Source organism: Acomys minous (assembly GCF_964271855.1).
Source record: "Acomys minous genome assembly, chromosome: 3".
In the NCBI taxonomy this organism is placed as follows: Eukaryota; Metazoa; Chordata; class Mammalia; order Rodentia; family Muridae; genus Acomys; species Acomys minous.
The window spans coordinates 36,986,910-37,011,289 of NC_140485.1; the positions used below are offsets into that span (position 1 = coordinate 36,986,910).

The 24,380-nt window shown below is 34.5% G+C and overlaps 2 protein-coding genes and 1 pseudogene across 3 annotated transcripts; 1 reads left to right on the forward strand and 2 right to left on the reverse strand.

Annotated features, from left to right (window-relative positions):
• Positions 1 to 1,799: 1,799 nt before the first annotated feature.
• LOC311594700 (olfactory receptor 4F6-like) lies at positions 1,800 to 2,739 on the reverse strand (annotated as a pseudogene). The gene has a single exon. The product of its transcript is annotated as an olfactory receptor 4F6-like (transcript).
• An 8,876-nt stretch (positions 2,740 to 11,615) lies between these two features.
• LOC311594706 (olfactory receptor 4K14-like) lies at positions 11,616 to 12,527 on the forward strand (the record flags this gene model as incomplete). Its single annotated transcript, XM_084776605.1, has 1 exon — positions 11,616 to 12,527. The coding sequence occupies one exon, from the start codon at positions 11,616 to 11,618 to the stop codon at positions 12,525 to 12,527; it is 912 nt and encodes a 303-aa protein (XP_084632731.1).
• Positions 12,528 to 18,932: 6,405 nt separating this feature from the next.
• LOC311594699 (olfactory receptor 4F15-like) lies at positions 18,933 to 19,871 on the reverse strand (the record flags this gene model as incomplete). The annotated part of the gene is made up of 1 exon (XM_084776600.1): positions 18,933 to 19,871. One exon carries the CDS (start codon positions 19,869 to 19,871, stop codon positions 18,933 to 18,935), a length of 939 nt encoding a protein of 312 aa, XP_084632726.1.
• Positions 19,872 to 24,380: the final 4,509 nt, after the last annotated feature.

Genomic DNA, 24,380 nt, shown 5'->3' on the forward strand with positions numbered 1-24,380 from the left:
AAACATGAAAATATATCTAAATCTTTGAAAGGATTAAAAAAAACTATAGACAAACATCTATGAACAAGAGATGATGCTCCAGCTCTGGTTCACCAGGTAAGATTAATGTGACCCTCTGCCTTCATCAGGGAATCTTTTTATTGTAGTTTGAGGGTACAGAAGATACAGGTCAAGAAATGTAAACGTAGAAACACATAAATGGCTACAGTGCTAGGAATAAGTGAAAATGTAGTCCTGAGTCCTACAGGTAACATCCATCATACCTCTTCAATACTCAGGGAACACTGCTGAAGCGGGTGCACAAAGAAGTCAGACAATTGGAAGATGTACAGCAAGCAGACATCTTCTGAATATGACACAGCTGGTGCATTCATGAACGTCCTGCAACTGTGGTTATATGCCCAAGGGCTGAACAGAATTGGGGCCACCGACATCAAGGATGGGGAAAGGGTTTCCAGGGGGACTATTGGAGCTTAGTAGATTCTAGAGGAGGAGATGTTATCTTCTTTAGTGTGTGGATTATGAAGCATTAGTGATTAAATTTGAGTTACCAAAAATACATCTGTGTTGTATAAGGAAAGAAATAAAAGTACTTCTTTTTGCCGTCAGTCATTTAATCGAGAAAGAGTCCTGATTTGAATTATCTACTTAATGTTTCCTGTGTCTTCTGTCCTCTGTTTGTCTGCTGCATGTGTGTGTATCTGTGCCTGCCTACAGGCATTCCTGTAGCCTGATCATCCCTGTGTCTGCATGAAAACCCTTATCAGTATCTGTCTGGTGTATGACGTGTGTGTGTGTGTGTGTGTGTGTGTGTGTGTGTGTGTGTGTGTGTGTGTGTGTGTGCGGTGTGTGTGTGTGTGTGGTGTGTGTGTGTGTGAGAGAGTGGTGTCTGTATCTGTGAGTGATATGATTCTCATATCTAAGACTTCACAGTGTCTTTATGAACAGCATAAAAAACATCACATGACAAAAGAGTAACAAACTTTATATAATTCTTTAAAAGATCTTTACAATTATTTAAGTCACTGTTTCCAAATGATCCAGACATTCTTACAGAAAAAGTCATTAATGATCAACCAATAAACATAAATGGCTGATTTTAACATTCACAGTTGATTTTCAACTTCTGTATTTGCATCTTTCAGCTACTGATACACTTACCTGGCTCTCAGTGTCGAAGAACATACAGTTTGAGAGTGCAGTTTAGCTTTTAAAAATTGTTTATATGGGAAGTTCAAGGAAAGTAAGGTTGATTGTTACAATGTTATATTAAAGACAGGTTAAATAGTTTGAGTACACAGAAGTCTTAAATTACTTCAATATGTAGTGTTAACTTTGTGAGGGCCAGCAAACGCTTCAATTTCTTAGAATATAAAACATTTTCATAATATATTTAACACATTATTTCTTTAAAATTCATAGTATAACAAACAATAACAAACTATCCTGAAACAGCACAGAAAATAAATATATTTGCATGCCAAAATGTAATTGTGATAAAATGTAAATATCTTTTTCTCAAGACAGGAAAATATCAACTTAGAAAAGCAAATTTTCAAATATATACTCTGAATGGAAATATATTTAAGTTTTATATTTTCTATGGATAATAAAAGTATACTTATCACAAAATGCATAGTGACCTCTACGTAAACATGCTATTATTGCCAGTTAACTTGATATAAACCATCCAATATCTTTAAACTGCTGGATAATGGATAATAAATTGTCTTAGCATTGCAATCTTCAGTTATGATTATAGGATAGCAAGCGGGAGATGCCTTTTGTGTTTCTGTAGATTAGGACATTTTCTTCAGACTGAGAAACTGAGTAATCACTCTCTTCATTGCCACCTTCATGTCTCTGTTCCTCAGTGTGGAAATGGCTGGATTCAGGATGGGTGTAATCATGAAGTCCAGGATGGCAAGAAACTTGTCCACCTGCACAGTAGGAAATGGCCACATGTACACAAAAATGCATGGTCCAAAGCACAAAACCACCACCGAGATGTGAGCAGAGAGTGTAGAGAGGGCCTTGGACAAATCACCTGATGAGTGTTTCCTTACAGTGACCAGGATCACAATGTAGGAGATAATCAATAAGAAGAAGATGCCCATGGAAATAAACCCACTGTTGGCCGTAATCATGAACTGCATTTTGTTGGGATCTATGCAGGCCAGTTTGATGAATTGAGGAAGATCACAGTAAAAACTATCTATCTTATTAGGACCACAAAAATGTAAATGGATAACAAAAGCTAACTGGGCCACTGAATGCAGGAAGCCAATAACCCACGCACCAGATAGAAACAAAAGGCACATCCGTGGGCTCATGATGGTCAGGTAGTGGAGGGGCTTGCATATGGCCACGTATCTGTCCCAGGCCATGGCTACCAGCAACACCATCTCAGATGCTCCCAGTACGTGCAGGACAAATATCTGGAAGACACAGCCCTGAAATGAGATGGTATTGTGCCCAGAGGACAGGTCAGAAATCATCTTCGGTACAGTTAAGGTGGAAAGACATAAATCAATAAATGACAGGTTTCCCAATAGAAAGTACATGGGGAAATGTACATGTGGGTCAAAGGCTACTGTAAACACAACAAGGCTGTTTCCCAGCACGACAGCTACATAAAACACCACAGAGAAGGCAAAGAAAAAAATGTTGTATTGGTCTAGATGTTGAAAGTCCCAGAAACACAAATTCAGACACCTCGGTGTAATTTGTTTTAAGCATTTACTTTCTTGGCTGTTCCCTAAGGGTCTGAAAACAAAGGAACAGCACAAAGTAAAATAAAAAAGAAGAGTTTGTCATAAATACATGTTTAAAAACCAATTCATATTCTTTTCTTTTTTAATTTGATTGATTCATTCAGATTGCATCTCAATTGTAATCCTCTCACTTGTATCCTCCCGTTTCTCCCTCCCTCCCTCTTTTACCCTACTCCCCTCACCTACGTCTGTGACAGAAGGGGATCAGATTATTTTCTAATGGAATTACTAGAATTTATTTTGAAAATGCGCTAACTTGTTTATCTCCCCAACTAATATTTATCATATGCCTGAAACTAGGTGCTGAATAAGTTTCAATATCTACTCTGCAAATACAATTAAGCAAAAGAAGAGTGTAATGTTGTGACTCATCATGGTGGCATCACTACTGATAATAGCCGTGCTACTATTAAAGGGAAAGGAGAGAATTCCATTTTTTGTAACTGTTTCACACAAGGACTCCAAGAAACATAGACAGTGGAGTGAAAGGAAGCCCTGATGGACATCAGACAGGAGGACAGGACAGACCTACCGCTTTACATCCATGATGAGAATTTTATTTTGTTTTTTTTACTTACACCAATAATCAGCCTGTGGGATAGAAAAAGCAGTAGCGGGATCATAATTACTACTTTAAAATCGTCAAGTACAAAAATACAACGGAAGGACTTAGTTAACCTATTTTAGCACAAATGGAAAACTATGGGAACTGACGAATTATTTATACTGTAACAAATGAAATTTGAAAATCATATTTATTTCCCCTCATAAACTCTAGTTGATTTCAGATGATCATTTAAACATCATGAAGCAGAGTTAGGGCTATAGAGGTGACTCACTGAGTAAGGTTTTTGTTGTACAAGCATGTGCACCTGAGTTCAGATCCCCAGCACTTGCTTAAAAGACCAGTGCAAGGGCACATGTGCAGGAAGTACATGGACAAGCGGAACCCAGGGTTGCCAGCCTCCACCTGAGCTGGAACAGTAAGTCAAAGTTCAGGGAGTTAGCCTGTCTTAAAGCAATGGGTGGAGAGCCATAGACTAAGACTAACAATGCTGATGATTTTAGGTAATTGTCCTACATGTGAAATCCTCATTTTACAGTCACCAGTAAGGTCCCCTCCACCCTCTGTGTCCTGTCATTTTTCCTGTCTTCGCTCTACTTTTTGCCTTGCCTCCACATAAAGAAATTCTAAGAATGTCTTGGGGCAGCCAGGCTGTGATCACTGATTGTTATAGATATCTAGTAAGTACCTAACTAAAGGGAAAAAAAAGGTAGAGGCAACGAGAGGAGGCCCTAGGTGGAAAATTTTATTTTGTAAATAGCAGATTAAATAGATCAGGACAGCCACTGAGGTGAATGGCAAGAGACGTATTTTGTAAAAGACCTTTAATAAAAAACTCTAGAGGAATTAAGTAATATCTTCAAAAATAAATATTTTTTATTTTGGAATAAAAATGTAAACACATTTAATATGCTTTCAACTTTGTGAGTGAATCAAATATTCTTTCATACCACAAACATTTCAGTTTTTTTAAAGCAGCGCTAAGAGAGTTTTTTGAGTTGTAGAAAAAAATGATTTATTTCCTATGTCTCTTGCTTTTATATTCCAAGTGTTTATAATTCCTTAGTGATAATATTGTCTTCATGGAAAGGTAAAATATATTCATCATTTATTCAGAATGTCAGTGCTCATAAGGTGGTCCAAATGTTAACACATACGGAGTCAACTTGGAAGAATACCACAACTTGTATTGAAAATTCACAACAGAATCAACACATACAAAGGCTGGAGAGATAGATGAACAAAAGATGCCCAATATTTTTAAGATTTTAATATAAAATATTATTTTGTACATTGCAAATGCACTATAAACTAATATTTAGCAAAATTTAAAATGTAAGGATTATTACAAAGTTTAATATTAATAATGTGACAATAATGAATGTATTAATCTTAGTATTACATGCAATTAAATAAAATGAATATTTATAACTTACCTGAATAGTTTTACATGTACAAGTCTAGAGGGATTCTATTTAACTGAAAAATAAGAGGAAGTATAAAAATGGTAATGCGATGATTTGTAAACATATTTGAATTTAAACATTCTTCAAGAAGAAACACCAAATAATACCACTGTTAATGAGGCCTTAAAGGTAGAATTCCATGTGGCTTTAACTTCCTGAATTCTGTATTCCTACATTGTTTAAATGGTCTAAAAATCTTGTACCAGTGTTAATTAAAAGTGGACTTACATATACAAAATACTAGAGTCATGAATAACAGAGATATAAAATGAATGGAGTGATGTCATATGAAATTATAGTAAAGGTTTAAAATGTGAGAAAAATTATTTTCTGTTTAATGTATGTCACTTTACAAAGAATGCTCTCAACAATAGATTATCATCAATGTAAAAACTCACAGTTATGTGCAGTCCACCACTATTTCCTTTAAAACAGAAGAGTAATTTGATTGATACTGGAAACACCAACACAGTGAAAGCAAAGGAGAAGAAACAGGGCAGAAGGGATATGGGCAAAGAGAAAATAATAGGGAATATAAAATAAAGAAGGACAACACTCTAAATGCAACAATGGAAGGAATTAAAATTTAAAGGCGAGGTATCCTGCTTCCTTCATACTGATCTAACACTAAGACTGAGGCAGAAGGACTGCAAAACAAGAGAATCAAAGGTAAGCACACAAATGGAATATTTTCTGAGTTTTCTTGTAGTCACTGCTTGAAACTCTGAGTGGCCACCACATTCAAGCCCTTAGACTTGGACTATTGGCCTTTCTTCCTGATTTCATCTGACATTTACTTTATAAGTCCATTTATAGTATCTTTATTAGTTTCTAAGAAAACATAACACAGACCACAAATTGTTTGGAAGAACAGGATGAAACCTAGGGTTATATAGAACAATTCAGTTTTTAAATTGGCTTTGGGTAGTCCAGCATAAATAAATGTTTATTATGTATATATGAAGGAAAGATAGAAAAGGAGGCAAGGAACTCTAAATATAGTAGGAACACTGTGCATTATCTATACAAGGAAATAACTGCTAATTTTATTGTGTGGTTAATGTTTACTTACCTACCATCCTCAAATACCAGCAAGAGCATTTCCACTATGTCTTTAGAAAGTATCTTCCTCTTGGATGCTTTATGGTTAGTGCTTCTTACCAATGCTCTGACTCCCTACAACCTGGCAAAAGCATTTGGTGACTACCTAATGGCTGCTAATCTAAGTCACAAGGCCATTTACCATAGGGATTGTATTTCTGAATCCCATGACCTTAAAGAGAGGAATTCTATGTTTTTTCCCCCTTTGGTAAGATTTTGATGTGAACAGAAAGAAAGCAAAATATTTTCAAAGAAAAACAACACTTGACATTTTATTATATAGTATAAATTATAAATTATGGCCTACATTGAAAACCAAGTAGATACTAACATTAATTTCGGTTTAAAATGTTTGTTAACATGTTAATTGGGCAAAACAATGAATTAAATTATGATATTTTCATACTTACATGAACCTTATAATATTAACTCCTTCGAATAACCTCTCTCATCCACCGCCTCCTACCATTTTCACCGTTGACTTTCAACTTCTGTATTTGCATCTTTTAGCTACTGATACACTTACCTGGCTCTCAGTGTCGAAGAACATACAGTTTGAGAGTGCAGTTTAGCTTTTTTTTTTTCGAGACAGGGTCTCTCTGTGTTAGCCTGGGCTGTCCTGGACTCACTTTGTAGACCAGGCTGGCCTCTAACTCACAGCGATCCGCCCGCCTCTGCCTCCCGAGTGCTGGGATTAAAGGAGTGCGCCACCACGCCCGGCCTGCAGTTTAGCTTTTAAAAATTGTTTATATGGGAAGTTCAAGGAAAGTAAGGTTGATTGTTGCAATGTTATATTAAAGACAGGTTGAATAGTTTGAGTACACAGAAGTCTTAGATTACTTCAATATGTAGTGTTAACTTTGTGAGGGCCAGCAAACGCTTCAATTTCTTAGAATATAAAACATTTTCATAATATATTTAACACATTATTTCTTTCCTTCTGTCAGCAGCCAAGATCATGAGGTCTTCCCTGTCAAATATGAATTTTATCAAAATTTTCCTTTTTTTTTAAACATTGAGACAACAGCATAGCCCTTTCCACAACAAAACGTATTTCCTGTTTTCCATTTAGGAATTAGGGCCTCTACATCCTGATCTAATGCAGCAGTCCTTTTTAAAACCCAGTATATCTTCGCAGATGTTCTATTTGGCTCGTTTAAAAATGTTAAAATCAGCAAATTATTATTTAATCTATTTAAGGGTGATATTATGTTCCCCTCTGTTTTATGGCCACTTAAAAAAAAACTATTGTTTGATCTTTTCGTAATTGTTTGAGAAATAGAATTATGTTATATCTGTAAACAGTATTCATGTCATAACATCTAAAATATCATTGTATTCCAATGGATATACATGCTGAAGCACCATCAGCCCCAATTTGCAGTGGCATCTCCAAGACTGTCACCATCTCTAACAAATGTCTAACCTTAAAGTCATGTTCTTCAGAATTCAAGCCACATATTGGCTTGAATTTTTGTTTGGAGAATCTCCTATCTCAATATTGTGTAAACACTGCTCTCCAATTGTCTCCTGATATTCTGCTTTGCCTCTCTTGGGTTTGTCTTAACATTTGGGTTGCATGTTTGTTTGTTTGTTTGCAAACCAAGAGGCCTTGCTGCACTGTGGGGAGTCTAATTAAGGAACCCTGAGTTACTGACTGAGAAACTGTTTGCTTTCTTCTTTAAGGAACTGAACTAAGAAACTTCTCTGTGTTGCTTCCTATAAGTTTAGATCCTGTGTAATTTTTGTCCCACTTGGTATGCCAAAATGTTAAAATTATTTTTATAAAATAGTGGGGTTTTTTTCTCAATTTCTCTCTTAATCCAGTTATCACCCAAATAATTGAGACTCATATTATTTGTTTATCAAGCTTCACAGCACAACAACTGAGCAGTAATTACTCTATTCTTAACTCCCTAAACTAGTCAGGTTTCCTCCCACCATAAATCTCTGAGATACTTGCACATTTTGGCATTCGTTCCTCCAGCTCATCTTTCCTTATGTCACCCAGACCTCTGCTTATGGCTGAATCCCCTGTCATTGGGTGGGGTGGGGCAGGGAGTACAGAAATAACACAATAACTTTATATCTAGAACTGGGAACTTATATCAACTTGAAATCAGTAATCTTATATTTTCTACACCATGCTTTTATTCAGAATTGTTTTGTCTCTCAGTGGATTTTTATGGTTCCATATGAAGATTAATTTAAATTAAAAAAAAATTTTTTAATTTAATAAACTAAGATACATGAATGTAGAAAGAGCATTAGCTGAGAAGAAAAAGAGGTTCAGAGAGAGGAATAATGAATAGAAAAGTGAGGTAGCTAGGGGATTTGTCCAGAGATAATTGTGCTTCTGGATATATATATAATCAATATATGTATGTAATTGTCAAAATATATATTTAAAAAAGATTGATGTTTACTGTTTATCTCAAGAATGATGCTGAACATTTTACTACAGTTTGATGAAATATGTAACTGGTGTTGGTAATGTGATAATCTTATTTTTATTTATTTTCTTGCTTTAATTTTTTCAAAATTTCATATATTTACCATATTTACATTATTTTACTACAACTCCTCTTGGTTTCTCCAATTCTTTCTCAAATTTATGACCTTTCCTTTCATTACTTTTGTGAAATAAACACACATAAACAGACACAAACAAATACACACACCCCTGCTGAGTCCACTTAGTATTTTTCACATGTATGCCTATTTAGAGATGACTAGTTAGACATGGGTAACCTATTCTAGGTCTGTTCCTAGATAACATTGACTCTTCCTCCTTTGGCAGCAATTCATTACCTATAGCAAGGAATCTAGGCATGGTATTGTAAGATTTCTCCAATCTACATTGGTATGTCAGCTGCTCTTAATATGCATGCCTTCTTTGGATGACTATATTACTGAGATTTAATGGGTGCAGATTTCTTGTGATGTACAGAAAAGTTTAGCAGGAATTGTAATATTCTGGCTCTTAATATCTTTCTTCCCACTCTTCCCTGATGATTCCTTAGCCTTTGGTGTTGGAATTATGTTGGGCACCTCATGGTATGTTGTTCTTTGTATTTCCACCAGTTGTTGATTTCTGTAATAATCTTTATCTTGTCACAAAAGAAGATTGCTGGATGGGAGGTAAGAATTACGCTTATCTCTAGACTCAAGGTTGAGCGCTTAAAATGCAATTGGAAATGAACTGGGTTATGAAAATGCTAGTAGTTGGTTTCTTTTCTAGTATCCAGGAATTTACTGGCCATTGGAAGTTAGCTACGTTTATAGTACCAGTCATGAACTCACCCCTATGCCCTGGTTTCTGAAGTTGCTCAAGATTACATAATCATAGTTGAAGATTCACAACTAGGACACAGAAATAAAAAAGAATATGTAATGTTATCCAAACTGAGAAAAATTGAACATTTGAAAATATTATTTTTATGAGATGCCTCAACAGATACCTGATAGCAAGAACGAGTGTGGTTCTTGCAGATCAGCTTTATTTTTGTTTTTTAGTATACTGTTAACAATTTAGTTTTCCCCTCCGCAATCCCCATATAGCTGAGACTCAAATCAGAGCTTTATTGTTGAGCAACATATCCAGGCCACATAGATTTTAAAAACTGGATATGTTACACACAGAACATTGTACATACTAGAACAGAGAATTTAGAGATGTGAACATATTTTCTATTTCCATTTGGCAATATTAACATAACCATGACCGAAAACACTGATAGCGAATTAGCCAGAGCAGCTCCCAAAGATAGTCACCCAGTCCCTTTGATAAAAGTCATGTAGCATCTACAGAAAAATGTCAGTTAAGTTTTTTAATATATTAGTTTTTTGTGAATGTAGAGAAAAATGCTTAAAGCCATGCTTAACTATTGTCACTTAAAGCTTCGTGTTATATCCTCACCTTCCTCTCCTTGACTTTAACAAGAGACAATTCTGAAACTGTGAGGTCTCAAAGGAGTATGATAAAGATAGAAGAAAATATCATTCCCAAAAGACTACTCTGCACTAACTATATACTTTACACTTTTTTACAAGCCACTGGCACAGAGGAAAATGGATTGTTTTCCTCACTTTGGTACTATTTCCGAGTCTTGTTACAACTATGGACAGTGATGTATTCATGAAAAAACATTTTGTCAGGTACTAAGTCTCTCTGATAAATTTGTGATCTATACACACTTGTTTAAATTTCTTCTTTATTTTCAAACTATCTTATGATGAATATTAATAGGTGGGATTTGGGACTCCTACATAATTTTCAGAAGTATCAAGATGTTTGTCAGGCTGTCCTGGATGACGACTCTCTAAAAGCATCAAGAAGAGTGTTTTGTCTAAGGTCATGCAGCCTTTGGGTTGGCCTGATTGAAGAACACTTGTTCATAATGATTCTGAATCATGGGGATACATAGTTTTCATGGAATAAAAGATTTCTTAGAGACACTGAAAGGTAAGTATAATCATCAGAAATTTCCAGATAAGCTATAAATGGCTACTAGTCAGAGAGAGAGAGAGAGAGAGAGAGAGAGAGAGAGAGAGAGAGAGAGAGAGAGAGAGAGATCGGAAAGTGTGATTTTGTAAAACAAAAAAACCACTCCAGTAATCTAAAGATGATATCACAGAAGGAAAAGGAATAATGTTAGAGAATTCATGCTGGCATGAATGTTTCATAATTAAATGCTATGAAATTTAGTCACACAGTAAGCTAAAGTAACACATGTGGAAGTCAGATAGATTGACAGGGACACAGAATTAATTTTTATGTGATTCTTAAATAAACAACTTTAAAAGATGGAAAGGATCTGATTTTCATTTACCATCCATTCTTTAATTCTTTTTTCCAAGCTTTGTTTCATGCCCTTATGCTTTAGAAGCACATTCTTTATGAATAGAAATTTACTTTTCCTTCACTGGACACTCTTGAAAGTCAATTATAATTCATTACTAATATTGAAACCAATATGAATCAGTTTAGCATAAATCGACATCTATTATAATTCTACTAAACCCTACAAACTTCCATAGAAAATAACATATAATAAAATAAGCAGATGGTTTTAGTTTGGGATATAAGATAATACTTTTAGCCTTAAAAATGTGAAGTAGAAAACCCTTAGAATTTAGTGCACTCACTAAATATTAATTGATATATATTATAAAAATGGATATGATAAAGTACAAGAATAAAAAATTAAGAATATGTGTGTTCAGCTTCATATTATCTTTGACCTTATCTGACTTTGTTACTTTCCTCTTAAATTTTCTTTGTCATTGAATATTTTGTTCTATAAAGTCCTTATAAAGTATAGTAACTTCCATTGCTTTTCTTGTAAAAACTATGTCAAAAATCCACTTTAATTATTATATTTTACTAAAAATCATTTATATTTTATGTTGATATACTTCACCTGTGTTTCAGCACAATATGTTATCTGTTTTGTTAGTGTCCACTAGAAGTAGTGTACATTTCTTCCTAAACACTTATACAAGAATTAATCTGTGTAAATAAATGAGAGTAAAGTTTCTAGGGCTTAGAATGTATGAATGTTACAGAGAAAGCCAAGTCTCTCCAAGGGTAATAGGTCTAATCACTTCCACGAGAAGAGTATAAAAAATCTTTTTAATTCATATCCTCTCTTATTCACAAAATCTAACATCTATATTTTCCTTCAGAATGATTTGGACCTGAACTAAATGGAGGAAGTAAACCAGTCTGAGGTGTCTGAATTCATTATTCTTGGCCTATGTGACTCTTGGAAACTCCAGGCCTTCTTCTTAGTGATATTTTCTTCACTTTACTTAGTCACTATTTTGGGCAACATATTTATTGTAGTCCTAATCATCACTGACCTTCGCCTCCATTCCCCTATGTACTTCCTGTTGGCCAATCTCTCATTCATTGACTTCTGCCTTTCCTCAGTCACTACACCTAAGATGATCACAGACTTCCTCAAGGAAAGAAAGACTATCTCCTTTGGAGGGTGCATGTGTCAGATTTTCTTTGGACACTTCTTTGGAGGGGGTGAGATGGTACTGCTTGTGTCAATGGCTTATGACCGTTATGTGGCTATCTGTAAGCCACTCCGTTACACCAGCATTATGAACAGATGTACATGTATTGGATTGGTGCTGGCATCATGGATCATTGGCTTTGTACATTCAATAAGCCAACTGGTTTTAATTGTAAATCTGCCCTTCTGTGGATCCAGAGTTTTGGATAGTTTTTTCTGTGATATTCCACTGGTCATCAAGCTAGCCTGCATGGACATGAATGTTCTAGAAATTGTGATAAATGCTGACAGTGGAGTACTAGCAGCCATATGCTTCATTCTGTTGCTGATCTCCTACTCTCATATCCTAATTACCGTCTGCCTTCACTCTAAGGATGGGGCATCCAAAGCTCTCTCTACTTGCACTGCCCACATCATAGTGGTGGTAATATTTTTTGGGCCCTGTATCTTCATCTATCTGTGGCCAGTCAGCATAACCTGGGTGGACAAGTTTCTTGCTGTATTTTATGCAGTTATCACACCTCTCCTGAATCCAGCTATTTATACTTTAAGAAACAAAGATATTAAAATTGCTATGAAAAGATTGCAAAGCTAGCAAATGATTTTAATTGATATTTTAGGATTTCAAAATATTAAAATGTTAACTTGTGGGTTCCTAAACTAGTGACATTTGCACCTTTTATCTAGACTAAAAGAATTCTCCAATAACAGAACGTATAGGTAGTGATAGTTGAAAGATCTCAGTCACTTTAATTTTACAAATTTCATTCATCATTGGGCAAAGAATATTTTTTCTGTCTAAATAACTATATTTTAAATTTTATTATAATTTATTTAGGGTACATCCCAATATTTATCCCCTCACTTGTATCTTCCCATTTCCACCCTCCCTCATTCTTATGCTCTATTTCCCTCCCCTGGACATCTGACAAAAGGGGACCTCTTCCCTCATCAGTTGACCACACCTTATCACATCTCATGTGGAGAGCACGTTTTCCCTTCCTCTGTGTGCCACCTGGCCTCCCCACTAAGGGGGAAGTGATCATGTTATGGGCACCATAGTTCATGTCCAGGGTAGTACTAACTCTCCCCACAACCATGGAGAATGAGTTGTCCATTGGGTAGCTCTGAATAGGGGGTCTAGGTTTACTAAATGCATTGCCCTTGGTTGGTGTCACAGTTTGTGTAGGCACCCCTGGGTTCAGATCTACCTGCTTGATGGTTTTCCTATGGGGCTCATGAACCCTCTGGTCTTTCCATATACCAATCTTTTCATATCATTCTTACCTAAAGTCCAGCAGCAAGTCCCAGCATTTGTCTTGATTCCCTGCTTGGTGGAGTATATTAGAGGACATGTATGTTGGGCTAGTATCCACTTATAAGTGAGTATATACTATGAGTGTCTTTCTGGATCTGGATTTCCACACTCAGGATAATTATCTCTAGTTCCATCCATTTACCTGAAAATTTCAAGATTTCCTTGTTACTAATAGCTAAGTATAATTCAATTGTGTAAATGTACCACAGTTTCTTTATCTATTCTTCAGCTGAGGGACATCCAGGTTGTTTTCTCATTCTGGCTATTAAAGTAGGCTGCTATGACCATAGCTGAGCAAATGTCCTTGTGGTATGATGGAACATCTTTCAGGTGTATGACCCAGAGTGGAATAATGTGGTCTTGAGGTACCACTACTCCAAATTTCATGAGAAAGCACAAGATTGATTTCCAAAGAGGTTGTACAAGTTTGCACTCCCACCAGCAATGGAGGAGTGTTCCCCTTTCTCCACATCCTCACTAGCATCTGCTATCACTTGAATTTTTTATCTAAGCCATTCTGATGGGTGAAAAGTGGAATCTCAGAGTCGTTTTGACTTGCATTTCCCTGATGATTAAGGACATTGAGCATTTCTTTCAGTGTTTCTCAGCCATTCAATATTCCTCTCTGTTGAGAATTCTCTGTTTAGTTCTGTACCCCAAACCAGATACACTAGATGTGTTGAAAGAAAAAGTGGGGAAGAGCCTTGAAGTCATTGGCTCACCTATTGGCATAGTCTAGCTGGCTACCCTGGCCCAGGGATATCTTATCTCCACCTCCTAGGTACTGGGGTTATAGGTTTGCTTACACAGCATTTACATAAATGCTGGGGATGGAATTCAGGCCCTCACACTTATGAAGCTACATCACTAACCACTGACTCATCTCCTTTTTAGATTTCAGAAAAATAACAATTTTTTTTTTAGTATCTACCTGTTGCTTTATACTAATTTTCTTAAATATGTGGGTCTGTTCCTTTTTCAGTTCTTAGAATGTTTCCATTTTCTCCTTCTTCAGTTCTAGCATTCATTTACACACAGAACACTGTATTTAATAGTATTTCAATTAACTCTCCCTATGATTCCTTCTTATTTTATATCACTATCGCCTATATTGCCTTTCTAAGGCTTGTTTTCATGTCTATTTGTCCTTTGTATTCTTTCAGGTTTGAAATTCATATTTCATACATTTTCAATATTATAACATTATTTATTTTTTCAGTTGTCAGTTGAAATTTGTCATGTTTTAAGATCAACTTTAAAGTTCTCTGTTTTTAAAAATAGGTAAAATTGATCTTTTTGTTGTTGTTTGTTTTGTTGGTGTTGTTGATATTGTTGTTTGAGACAGAATTTTTCTGTATGGATGTCCTGGAACATAGTCTATAGACCATGCTGGACTTGGACTCTTAGAGATCTGACTGTCTCTGCACCCTGAGTGCTGAGATTAAAGGAATACACCACCACTACTAAACTGTAAAATGAAATATTATGTTCTTATTTTGCTAATTCTAAAAATTAAGTCATCTTTTTACTCCTTATATTTACTATTAATTTTAATGCACACCCCTACTTTTCTTTTTGTTCCATAATTATTTTATGATTCTGATATACTTTTAATAGGAGAATAATAAATATCTAAGTTGTATTAAATTTTTATCTCAATGTAGTCCAGTACAAATTCATATACATTATGTAAATGTATTACCTTAATTTCACACTCCTCATTCTTCTACCTTCTGAATGAATTCTTACATGATTTTGTTTTATCTTGTGTTTTTCTTGTCTACATGAATGATTTTTACAGGAATAGAACACTTTTTTCAAGAAGAAAATCGAGCTGGCCAATAAGTCTACAGAAAAATTTACCACTACTAATCACAAAATGGAGTAACACCAAAATGAAACATCATTACATATTTCAAAGCTATTATTAAAACCTCAAGAGATTGACAGCAGTGAAAAAAAAGCAGGTAGAATGCCACCCCCCCAATACTAGCGAAATTCAGTTTAGAATTCTACCAGGCCTTTAAAGAAAAACTAACTCCAATTTCTTTCAGATCAGTTCATAAGTTGTAAAAGAAAGTAGTGCTCTTTAATTGTTTATGAAACCAGCCAGCATTACCACAGTACCCAATACAGCTAAAGAAACACCCATCACTACAAATGAAAATTACAGACCAATGTCTCAAGGATAACTTAGATGAATACTTTATCATTAAAATATTATAAGCAAATTTCAAGAACAAATAAAATATTATTCATCAGGATGAATTTTAACTCAGAGATTCAAGAATGATTAATCATACATAAAACAATACCTGTTATCAACCACATAGACTCAGAGACAAAATTTGATGCAAAAAAAGGGCTTGAGAAATGTAACACTACTTTATATAAAAAGAAAAGAACTCTGAAAGTATTAGGAATACAGGACACATACATACATATATATATATATATATATATATATATATATATATATAAATCTTTTAGTCAATATCCTAGTAAATAGATGGAAAGCTAAAGATCAGGAATGAGAGAAGGCTGCCCATTGTCTCTAGTACTGTTGAGAATACTTCTTGAAGTCTTAGCTGCAGCAATATGACAAGAGAACAAAAGTGTGTGCGTGTGTGTGTGTGCGTGTGTGTGTGTGCGTGTGTGTGTGTGTGTGTGTGTGTGCATGTGTAATTCTGAAGGGAATGGCATTCTTCATAGAAATAGAAAAAAATCAAACCAAACTAACCCACCTGATTTATATGGGGCACCAAAAAAGAGACACAAACATATGTATATACATTTACACTTACCCAATGCTTGATTAAAGATGTCAAAGACACAAGTTTGAGAATATACACCATCTTTGAAAATGATCCTGGGAATGCACATATAGAAAAAAGAAATAAGACATATCTATTACCTTGCACAAAAATTAACCCCAAATAAATCAAAGATGTCAATGTTAGCATCTTTTGCAAGCAGCAATTATAATTTTTTTAGATTTTGTTTAATTACAGTTGAGATGTGCATCATTAGTAAAACATATATCATCAAATTCGGCCCAGGATGTGAAGATCAAGATTCTTTATTGTTGCTGGGGGGTATACTGGTACGTAAGCCATGCAAACCGTAGAGGAGATTTCTCAAAAACAACTCTAGTGTTTCCATCTATGCTATTTCTTATCATGGACCAAAGTATTCTTTAGATATAATTGCATACCCATATATATGTCTACTCTATTAAAAATAACAAAGAAATAGAATCAGCCTAGATATTCAAAAAAGGATGGATGAAAAATTAAAATTTGGTATATATCCACTATGTGATTTTGCTGTGATAAGGAATAACATTGTGAATTTTGTAGGAAAATTAATGGAACTGTAAATATTATAGAAAGTAAGGAAACGCAGACTTGAAAATGAAATTTTCACATTCACTTTAATATGTGTGTCCTAATTTCTAAGCCTTAGATCCTGCACTAGTGTAGGGATGATAGTGTGAACAGAATGGAAGACTAGCAATGAGCCTGAGAAAAAATCTCTTCAATGGTGGTGAGACATAGCATGCCTGTGGCATAGAAGTGGAGAGAGAAACAATAGAGAGGAAGAACAGGGATTAGCGGGAGAAGTGGGAGTGGAGAGACCAACCAAACTAATAATATTTGACAAAGCTTATACTTTATGACCTAATCAATAGAACATGAACTAATAAGATCATGATAGGAGGTAACTCATGTGAGTGAATGAATCTGTTTACAGAAGTCTTAAGGAGGTGAATGAAAATTCTAGTGCTAGATGTAGGCCATTTTCTTATGAGTTATTGTTCAGGAAGGCTTCATAAGCTCCTATAACGATAGAGGCAATTGGCACCACAGTTGTTTCTGCTGAAGACACCACAAGCCTTGGTCAGGGCATAGAGAAATTCACTGGGACGGGAAGCTTCCTCACTGATGGCCACCTCCTTGCAATGCCAGAGTATATTATGTTGTTTATTGGAAGATAATTGTCATCAGCAATGTTATTCAACTTTGTAATGTACGTATAGCAGTATCATTGTCCAAAACTATAGCTCACCATTACTATAGTGACAAGTCTGTCATGGGAATAACCAACCACTGTCTTAGTGTGTTTGATACTTGGTAAGTAAGACAGAATTCACATATGTTTCTTTTATCCTCATCAAAATATCAGTTATGTGCAAGGTTATAGGTCTTACTGGAAAAGCAACTGCTATTTTAAATGGATATGCCTGTCAGAATGCCTTTTAAATAATTATGTTTATGTGACGGGACAATATATACCTTAAGGTTGTATCAGAAAAGCTAATTTTGCAGTGAACAGTGGTGAATACACAGATGTATCACAAAATAAGGGGGCAGGATGATTGAAAGAAATGATTAAGGGTAGAGGTATGTGAGATCTTGATTTCGTGACAGGGAAGAGTTGTTACACTGGAAATCACAATAGATATTACTGTCTTCGTAAGATCTCCACTGGACTTGGCCTGTCAATACTCTGTTGCGAAGAGGGCTTTCGTATAGGGGTCCACTGCATTGCTTTCTTAGGATTAATACCATGATACAAGATGACAAGAAAACAGAAGCATTTTCTTTTTTTTTCAATTTTTAAAAATTAATTTATTCATATTACATCTCAATTGTTAGCCCTTCCCTTGTTTCCTCCTTTTCCTCCCTCCCTCCCACTTCTCCCCTTCTCCCATCTCCTATGTCTGTGATTGAGGGAGACCTCCTCCCCCTATATATGCTCTTAGAGTATCGAGTCTCCAGAAACATTTTCTTTAGAGATACTTTACATTTAGCCATTGGCAAAATGTTCCTACTCCTATAAACAACAATAATAAAACCCATTGGGTCACAGAAGAAGTCATGATGTAGAAGTGAAACTAGTTGGGAATTAGTGGGAATAGGAAGGTGTAGTAGTTTGACAAGAGACTATAGTAAAGAGTGAATATAATCAAATACATTATGTACATGTATTAAAATGAAAACTCATCACTATCTATAATTAATATACACTAATAAAACATTACAAATTATCTTAGCAAGATGATAGAGAGAAGTGAATTATCCTATACTGTTAGTAGCATCAATTTTAATTACTACAACCATAACAGAAAACATTAAGGAAGTTTCTCAGAAAACTAATAAATAAAAGTATCACATAAATTGGCAATCACTTTACTGGTTACATATGATATATCTTTCCACAAAGACATTTAGATTCCCATGTTTATGGCAATTTAATGACAATATGCATGATGTGAAAACGTGGTAAGTGTATATTGATTGGCAAAAAAAGAAATTGTTTTTGGGGTTAGAAAGAACACTCAGTGGTTAAGAACATTTGTTCTTTGTGTAGAAGACTTAGTTTGGAACCACATAGTGCCTAATAACACTCATTTGTTCCAGTTCCAGAGGATTTGATACCCTATTCTTGCAATCACAGCCACTGTATAGAATAGACAAAACACTGGCAAAACATAAAATAAAAAATAAATTAATTTTGTAAAGTTGTTGTTTTATATAAAATGAGATTTTATTCACCCATGAAATTACATCTAATTTACAGCACCATAGATAATCCTTGAGGGCATTATACAATTTTAAAAATCAAACATAGAAAGAAAAATATTGTTATATAAGGATGTTCACTATTTTTAGGGATTATTCAGGACATTTTCCTAAAATGCAGGATCTTATTACTCAGTCTCTTCATTGCCACCTTCATGTCTCTGTTCCTCAGCGTGTAAATGGCTGGATTCAGGATGGGTGTAATCATGAAGTCCAGGATGGCAAGAAACTTGTCCACTGGCACAGTAGGAAATGGCCACATGTACACGAAGATGCATGGTCCAAAGAACAAAACCACCACCGAGATGTGAGCAGAGAGTGTAGAGAGGGCCTTGGACAAATCACCTGATGAGTGTTTCCTTACAGTGACCAGGATCACAATGTAGGAGATAATCAATAAGAAGAAGGTACCGATAGAAATGATACCACTGTTGGCAGCCACCATGAACTCCATTCTGTCGTTGTCTATGCAGGCCAGTTTGATAAACCTAGGAAGATCACAGTAAAAACTATCTATCTTATTCGGACCACAAAAACTCAAATGGACCACAAAAGCTAATTGGGCCACTGAATGCAAAAGGCCAATAACCCAGGCACCAGATAGAAACAAAAGGCACATCCGTGGGCTCATGATGGTCAGGTAGTGGAGTGGCTTGCATATGGCCACGTATCTGTCCCAGGCCATGGCTACCAGCAACACCATCTCAGATGCTCCCAGTACGTGCAGGACAAATATCTGGAAGACACAGCCCTGAAATGAGATGGTATTGTGCCCAGAGGACAGGTCAGAAATCATCTTCGGTACAGTTAAGGTGGAAAGACATAAATCAATAAATGACAGGTTTCCCAATAGAAAGTACATGGGGAAATGTAAATGTGGCTCAAATGCCACTGTAAAAACAACAATAGAATTTCCCAGTACAATGATTATGTAAAATACCACAGAGAAGGTAAGGAAGAGATGTTGTATTGGTCTAGATGTTGAAAGTCCCAGAAACACAAATTCAGAAACCTCATTATAATTTGTTTTATTCATTAACTTGGTTATATTTCCTGAAACAAACAGCAAGAATAAAAATTATGAAGAAATGTACTACAATATTAAAAGAAGAAAGTGCTAATAATAGAGAAAATTCTTCATTTTCATTTAGCAAAGTCCTTGGAAAACACACGCATTTGCTCATTGATTAAACAAGTGTCCAGCGAGTTGGCAGAAAACATGGAGAACTTTATGTACACATGATTTGTGCCAGATACCATGCCATATGCAAGAAACAGATTCTGTTCTCATATAGTGCTCTGTCTTAATGTGAAGTGAGACGGGAAATACGTAATTACATGTGGATCATCATAAGAAAGCTGTGTGGACTTGAACCGCTTGCTGCATGGAGCTTTCCGCTGTACTACATACTATTCTGAAAGGTAAATATTCTAAGATCTAAAAGAATTAACAATGTTAGACTAGTAAGAGCTATTGATAGGGAGAAATTCTATGAAATTCCCTGGAGTATAAAGTAAACAAAATCTCAGCAACAAATAAGTGTTCTGTAAGTTTCTCATTCAGATAAAGTTTTATACATGTCTTAAAAAGTTATTCTACACATTTTTCAAGTGGAACTAATTAAAGGAACTATGTTCGCACTTTAATAAATGACTGATAGTTATAATATAGAGAATATAATGGAAGGATTCAAGAGAATAAAAGAACAAGCCATGTGTTACTTTATCATGGGACTGAACAAACTACATTTAAAAGGGAGAATTTTCTCATAAGCTAGTGCCAAATCAGCAGAGTTGGGTAAAAATAAATGACCAGAGTGACTACAAGTAGTTTAAATTATATGTGAATAAAATATTTTTTAAATGTTATATGCACATTTTACCTACTTGTGTGAGAATGTACTAAATACAGACTGATATACACAATTTTTACAGAAGAATGCGCACTTTCACATTCCAAAATTTAAATATTCTATACAAATTTTATATTAATATAAATGTGAAAAGATAAATAGTAAAATATATATAAAGTGAAATTTACAATAAATAGATGAAGGCTATAGTGAAATTAGGAAGTTCATATAGTCAATTAGGGTATGAAGTAAATCCATACCATATGTAATGAAAGATATGTAAATATAAAATCTTATGATGCTGCCTTGTATGTTGAAGTCTGTAAACAGAAATGAGTATGTCAGAAGTGGAACCATGAGGAAAGACACTGTTTCACTGAAACTCAAAAAATTAATCCATGCATTTTAAGAACACAGTTTCAAAGCTGTATCATTTAAATCAAAATATCCTTGGACTAAAACTCCATTACAAAAAAGTTTTTGTCATCCATATAGTGCAATCAATCATTTCATAAAGAAAAGGTAACTTGAATAAAAAATAAAGAATTATACTATTCATAATATATTTAAATGGGCAAAGTTCTAATTCCTACACATAAAAAATAAAATAAAGAAAGAATGTCTTAATGCATTCTAATTTTTAAAAATAAAAAAAATCCCCTAGAAAACATTATGAAAATTAACATTAAAATCCTAGGAGGAATCAAAAGTAATAGTTACTGGATTTAGGCTATTATTTGTTTATTATTAACATAGCAAAGTATACTCTCAATATATCTAAATGTGATCAAAGATCATTTCAATGTGCCTCATCTAAAAATCATAATTTTCTTGTAATATAGTCTTGAGATCTTCTAATCTATTTACTCCTTTATAACTATTCAATAATCATTCGTGAGTACTAAGATACATGGATGATTGGACAGCTGTTGTAGTTCCTCAACACACAATACTTTATCCTATTATGATCATGCCTATGTAACTGCAAACTACATTGTCAATTAAGGTACGCTGAGCATTTCATGGGGTAAATTGGTCCCTTCCTTTCTGCTTGTCACCATGTACTTAGTCTAGACATTGAGTTTAGTATGCTTAAGGGGAAATTATCCAATGGGTATTCTGACTCTTGTATTGATATTTCAAGAGTGCATAAACATACTTTTAAGCATAATGATTGATAGAGAATACTTCAGATGGCAGTAAATCCTACAAAATAATGAACAAGATAAGATTTGACAAGAGTATGAATCTGTTCAAAGCCTCTGTGCTAAGGGTATTTTATTCAGGGTTCCCTGTTGAATCTAATCTTTGGGAAGTTGGGGTGTGTAAACAATTAAGAGCACTTTTGAACACAAGTGCTGACGGACCCATGTGAGTGTTGCTCTATTCTTTATCTCCTAAATATCTTTTCAACATATTTATATTTTTATTTCTGCCTTATGTATTTCCTTCATTCATGACTCAGTACCATCCAGAAAACTTCCTGGAATTCAATCACAAGTGCTTCTGTTGGTATCTTTAACTCTCTTTATAGGAAGCAAGGACTGAAAACAAGAGCAATTGGATCTGCAGTTATTATTTGTACCAATAAGCATATGCTATCTCTCAATAAAGTAATTGACTCAAGCTTTAAATCAACGTGTTTAACTATGGCTTCAAGTACATGTCCTTTTATTGGTACTTACAGTTCTTATATCAGTGAATATTCATTTTAAACTTTGTTGACATTATTTTGTATTTCTACACACGAAATCATTTTTCTAACAAAGATGAAATAGTTTTAAAAGTAAATATAAAATGCATTATTATCATATTGGAATAACCAACTATGCTTATTACGTTAATAATATTAATTCAATAATAATTAAATGTTGTTAATGAAGGTATACACAAATTTTGTCTTTCCTTCATTCTTTGGTGAATCTGTTATTATTTATTTCTGTTTTGAGTAAAGGTTAGAAAGTATAGAACATATGATACTTTCAACATGTATTTTTAAAAGTTTATAAAAATAACTGTAAATGCTTACATTAGTAACTGTTAATAACATCTCTCCAATGGAGGCAATCACATAAATTGATGTTATTATTAAAGTGATATATTTAAAATGTTCATTTCCTAACCATGCTAAAAATTATGAAGTTACTGCATAGTTGTCCTTAGAGATTATTTTTCCATAGTATCCTTTTGGAAGTATTTGTAAAAAATATTTATTTTTAATGCTCTACCAGTAAAACATAATTTATACACTAATGCACAATAGCTTGCTTATATCCTTAAAAATTTTACAAATATAATGTAAAATAGAAGAAAAATAAGTATATATGTCAACATCTTGTATTTCTGTTCAAAGTAAAAGAAGACTTAATCATATGTAAGAAATTTGGATTATGCATGTGGTTTTTATTTAAAGTATACCGATGTCCACTTCTGTGACTCACCAGAAAAAGCTTTGATGCCACATTAAAACCAATCCTTCTGTGACTAATAGGCATTTTATAGTAATCTTACACTCATTTCTCTATGAACTTATAGTTACTTTCTCTTTAACTATGTACAGAGGCTTTAGAGGCATTGAAGTATAATTAACACAAACAAGTGTGTATTTCTTCAAGAAGCATTTGTTTTTCAGAGGCATCCTTCATAAAGTTAAAAATGATGACATTCATTCTCTGCTCCTACATATCTTCATTCAGCAAGCATATGACATATGGATTTTTTGAGACACTGTTTCTCTGTGTAGCCTTGGCTGTTCTGAACCTGCATTGCACACTATACTGGCCTGGAAATGCACAATGATCCACCTGCTTCTGTCTCCCAAGTGCTGGGATTATAGGCATGCACTACCACACCCTACATATGACCTTTGAAATTTATAGAGTAACATAGGGTTCCTATCCTGTCTTGTGAGTCATAAGACAAAACCTGGAATAAAGTTGAAGCATTCTGTAAAATTCTTTGAATAAATATGAGAGTCTAGCCCATAAAGAGTTTCATCCGACCCAACAGTATGGTGAGTAAAAGGAGAAAAAAACCCTTCTGAATTCAATACACTTTTTAATATTCTTAAGACACAGTCTAAAAATCACTTAGTAGTGTATTTCCCTTTCAATGGACCATGAAACAAAATATTTTAGATTCCAGTATGAAAACTAAGCAGTTAAAAGATATTTAATAAATGATTACAAATGGGACAAGAGAGAGAATCCTTACCATTGTGACCCCCAGAGGCCCACCTACTTTTTTGGTTTTACTTACCTGATCAGAAAAAAAGAAGAAAATGTACGTTAAAAAGCTATATTTTCAGTTTTTAATGTTTTCTTTCCTGTGAGTACTTTCAGAACATAACTAGAAAGTTAGATTACCAAAGCACAAAACCAGCTCCCAGTGACCACTTGATCATGGTGGCCTAATAGCCCTCAGTCCTCAGTAGGTTCATCATGGGAATTCTGCATTGAAATCCCCATGGTAGAAAGAGTGAACAGATACTAAAGTTTAATTAAAGAATAAGATTAAAGGGCAAATAAGCACATACGCCTTAAAGCACAACCCATAATTTTTTATGGCTAATCAATATTCTCAGACAGTTGACTGTCTTTAAGTTACAAATTTCTATTTCTAATATCAGTGAGCAGGTGGCAATTATTAGCACATCAAGTAGACCATTATATCATTGCTATAGCACACAGGGA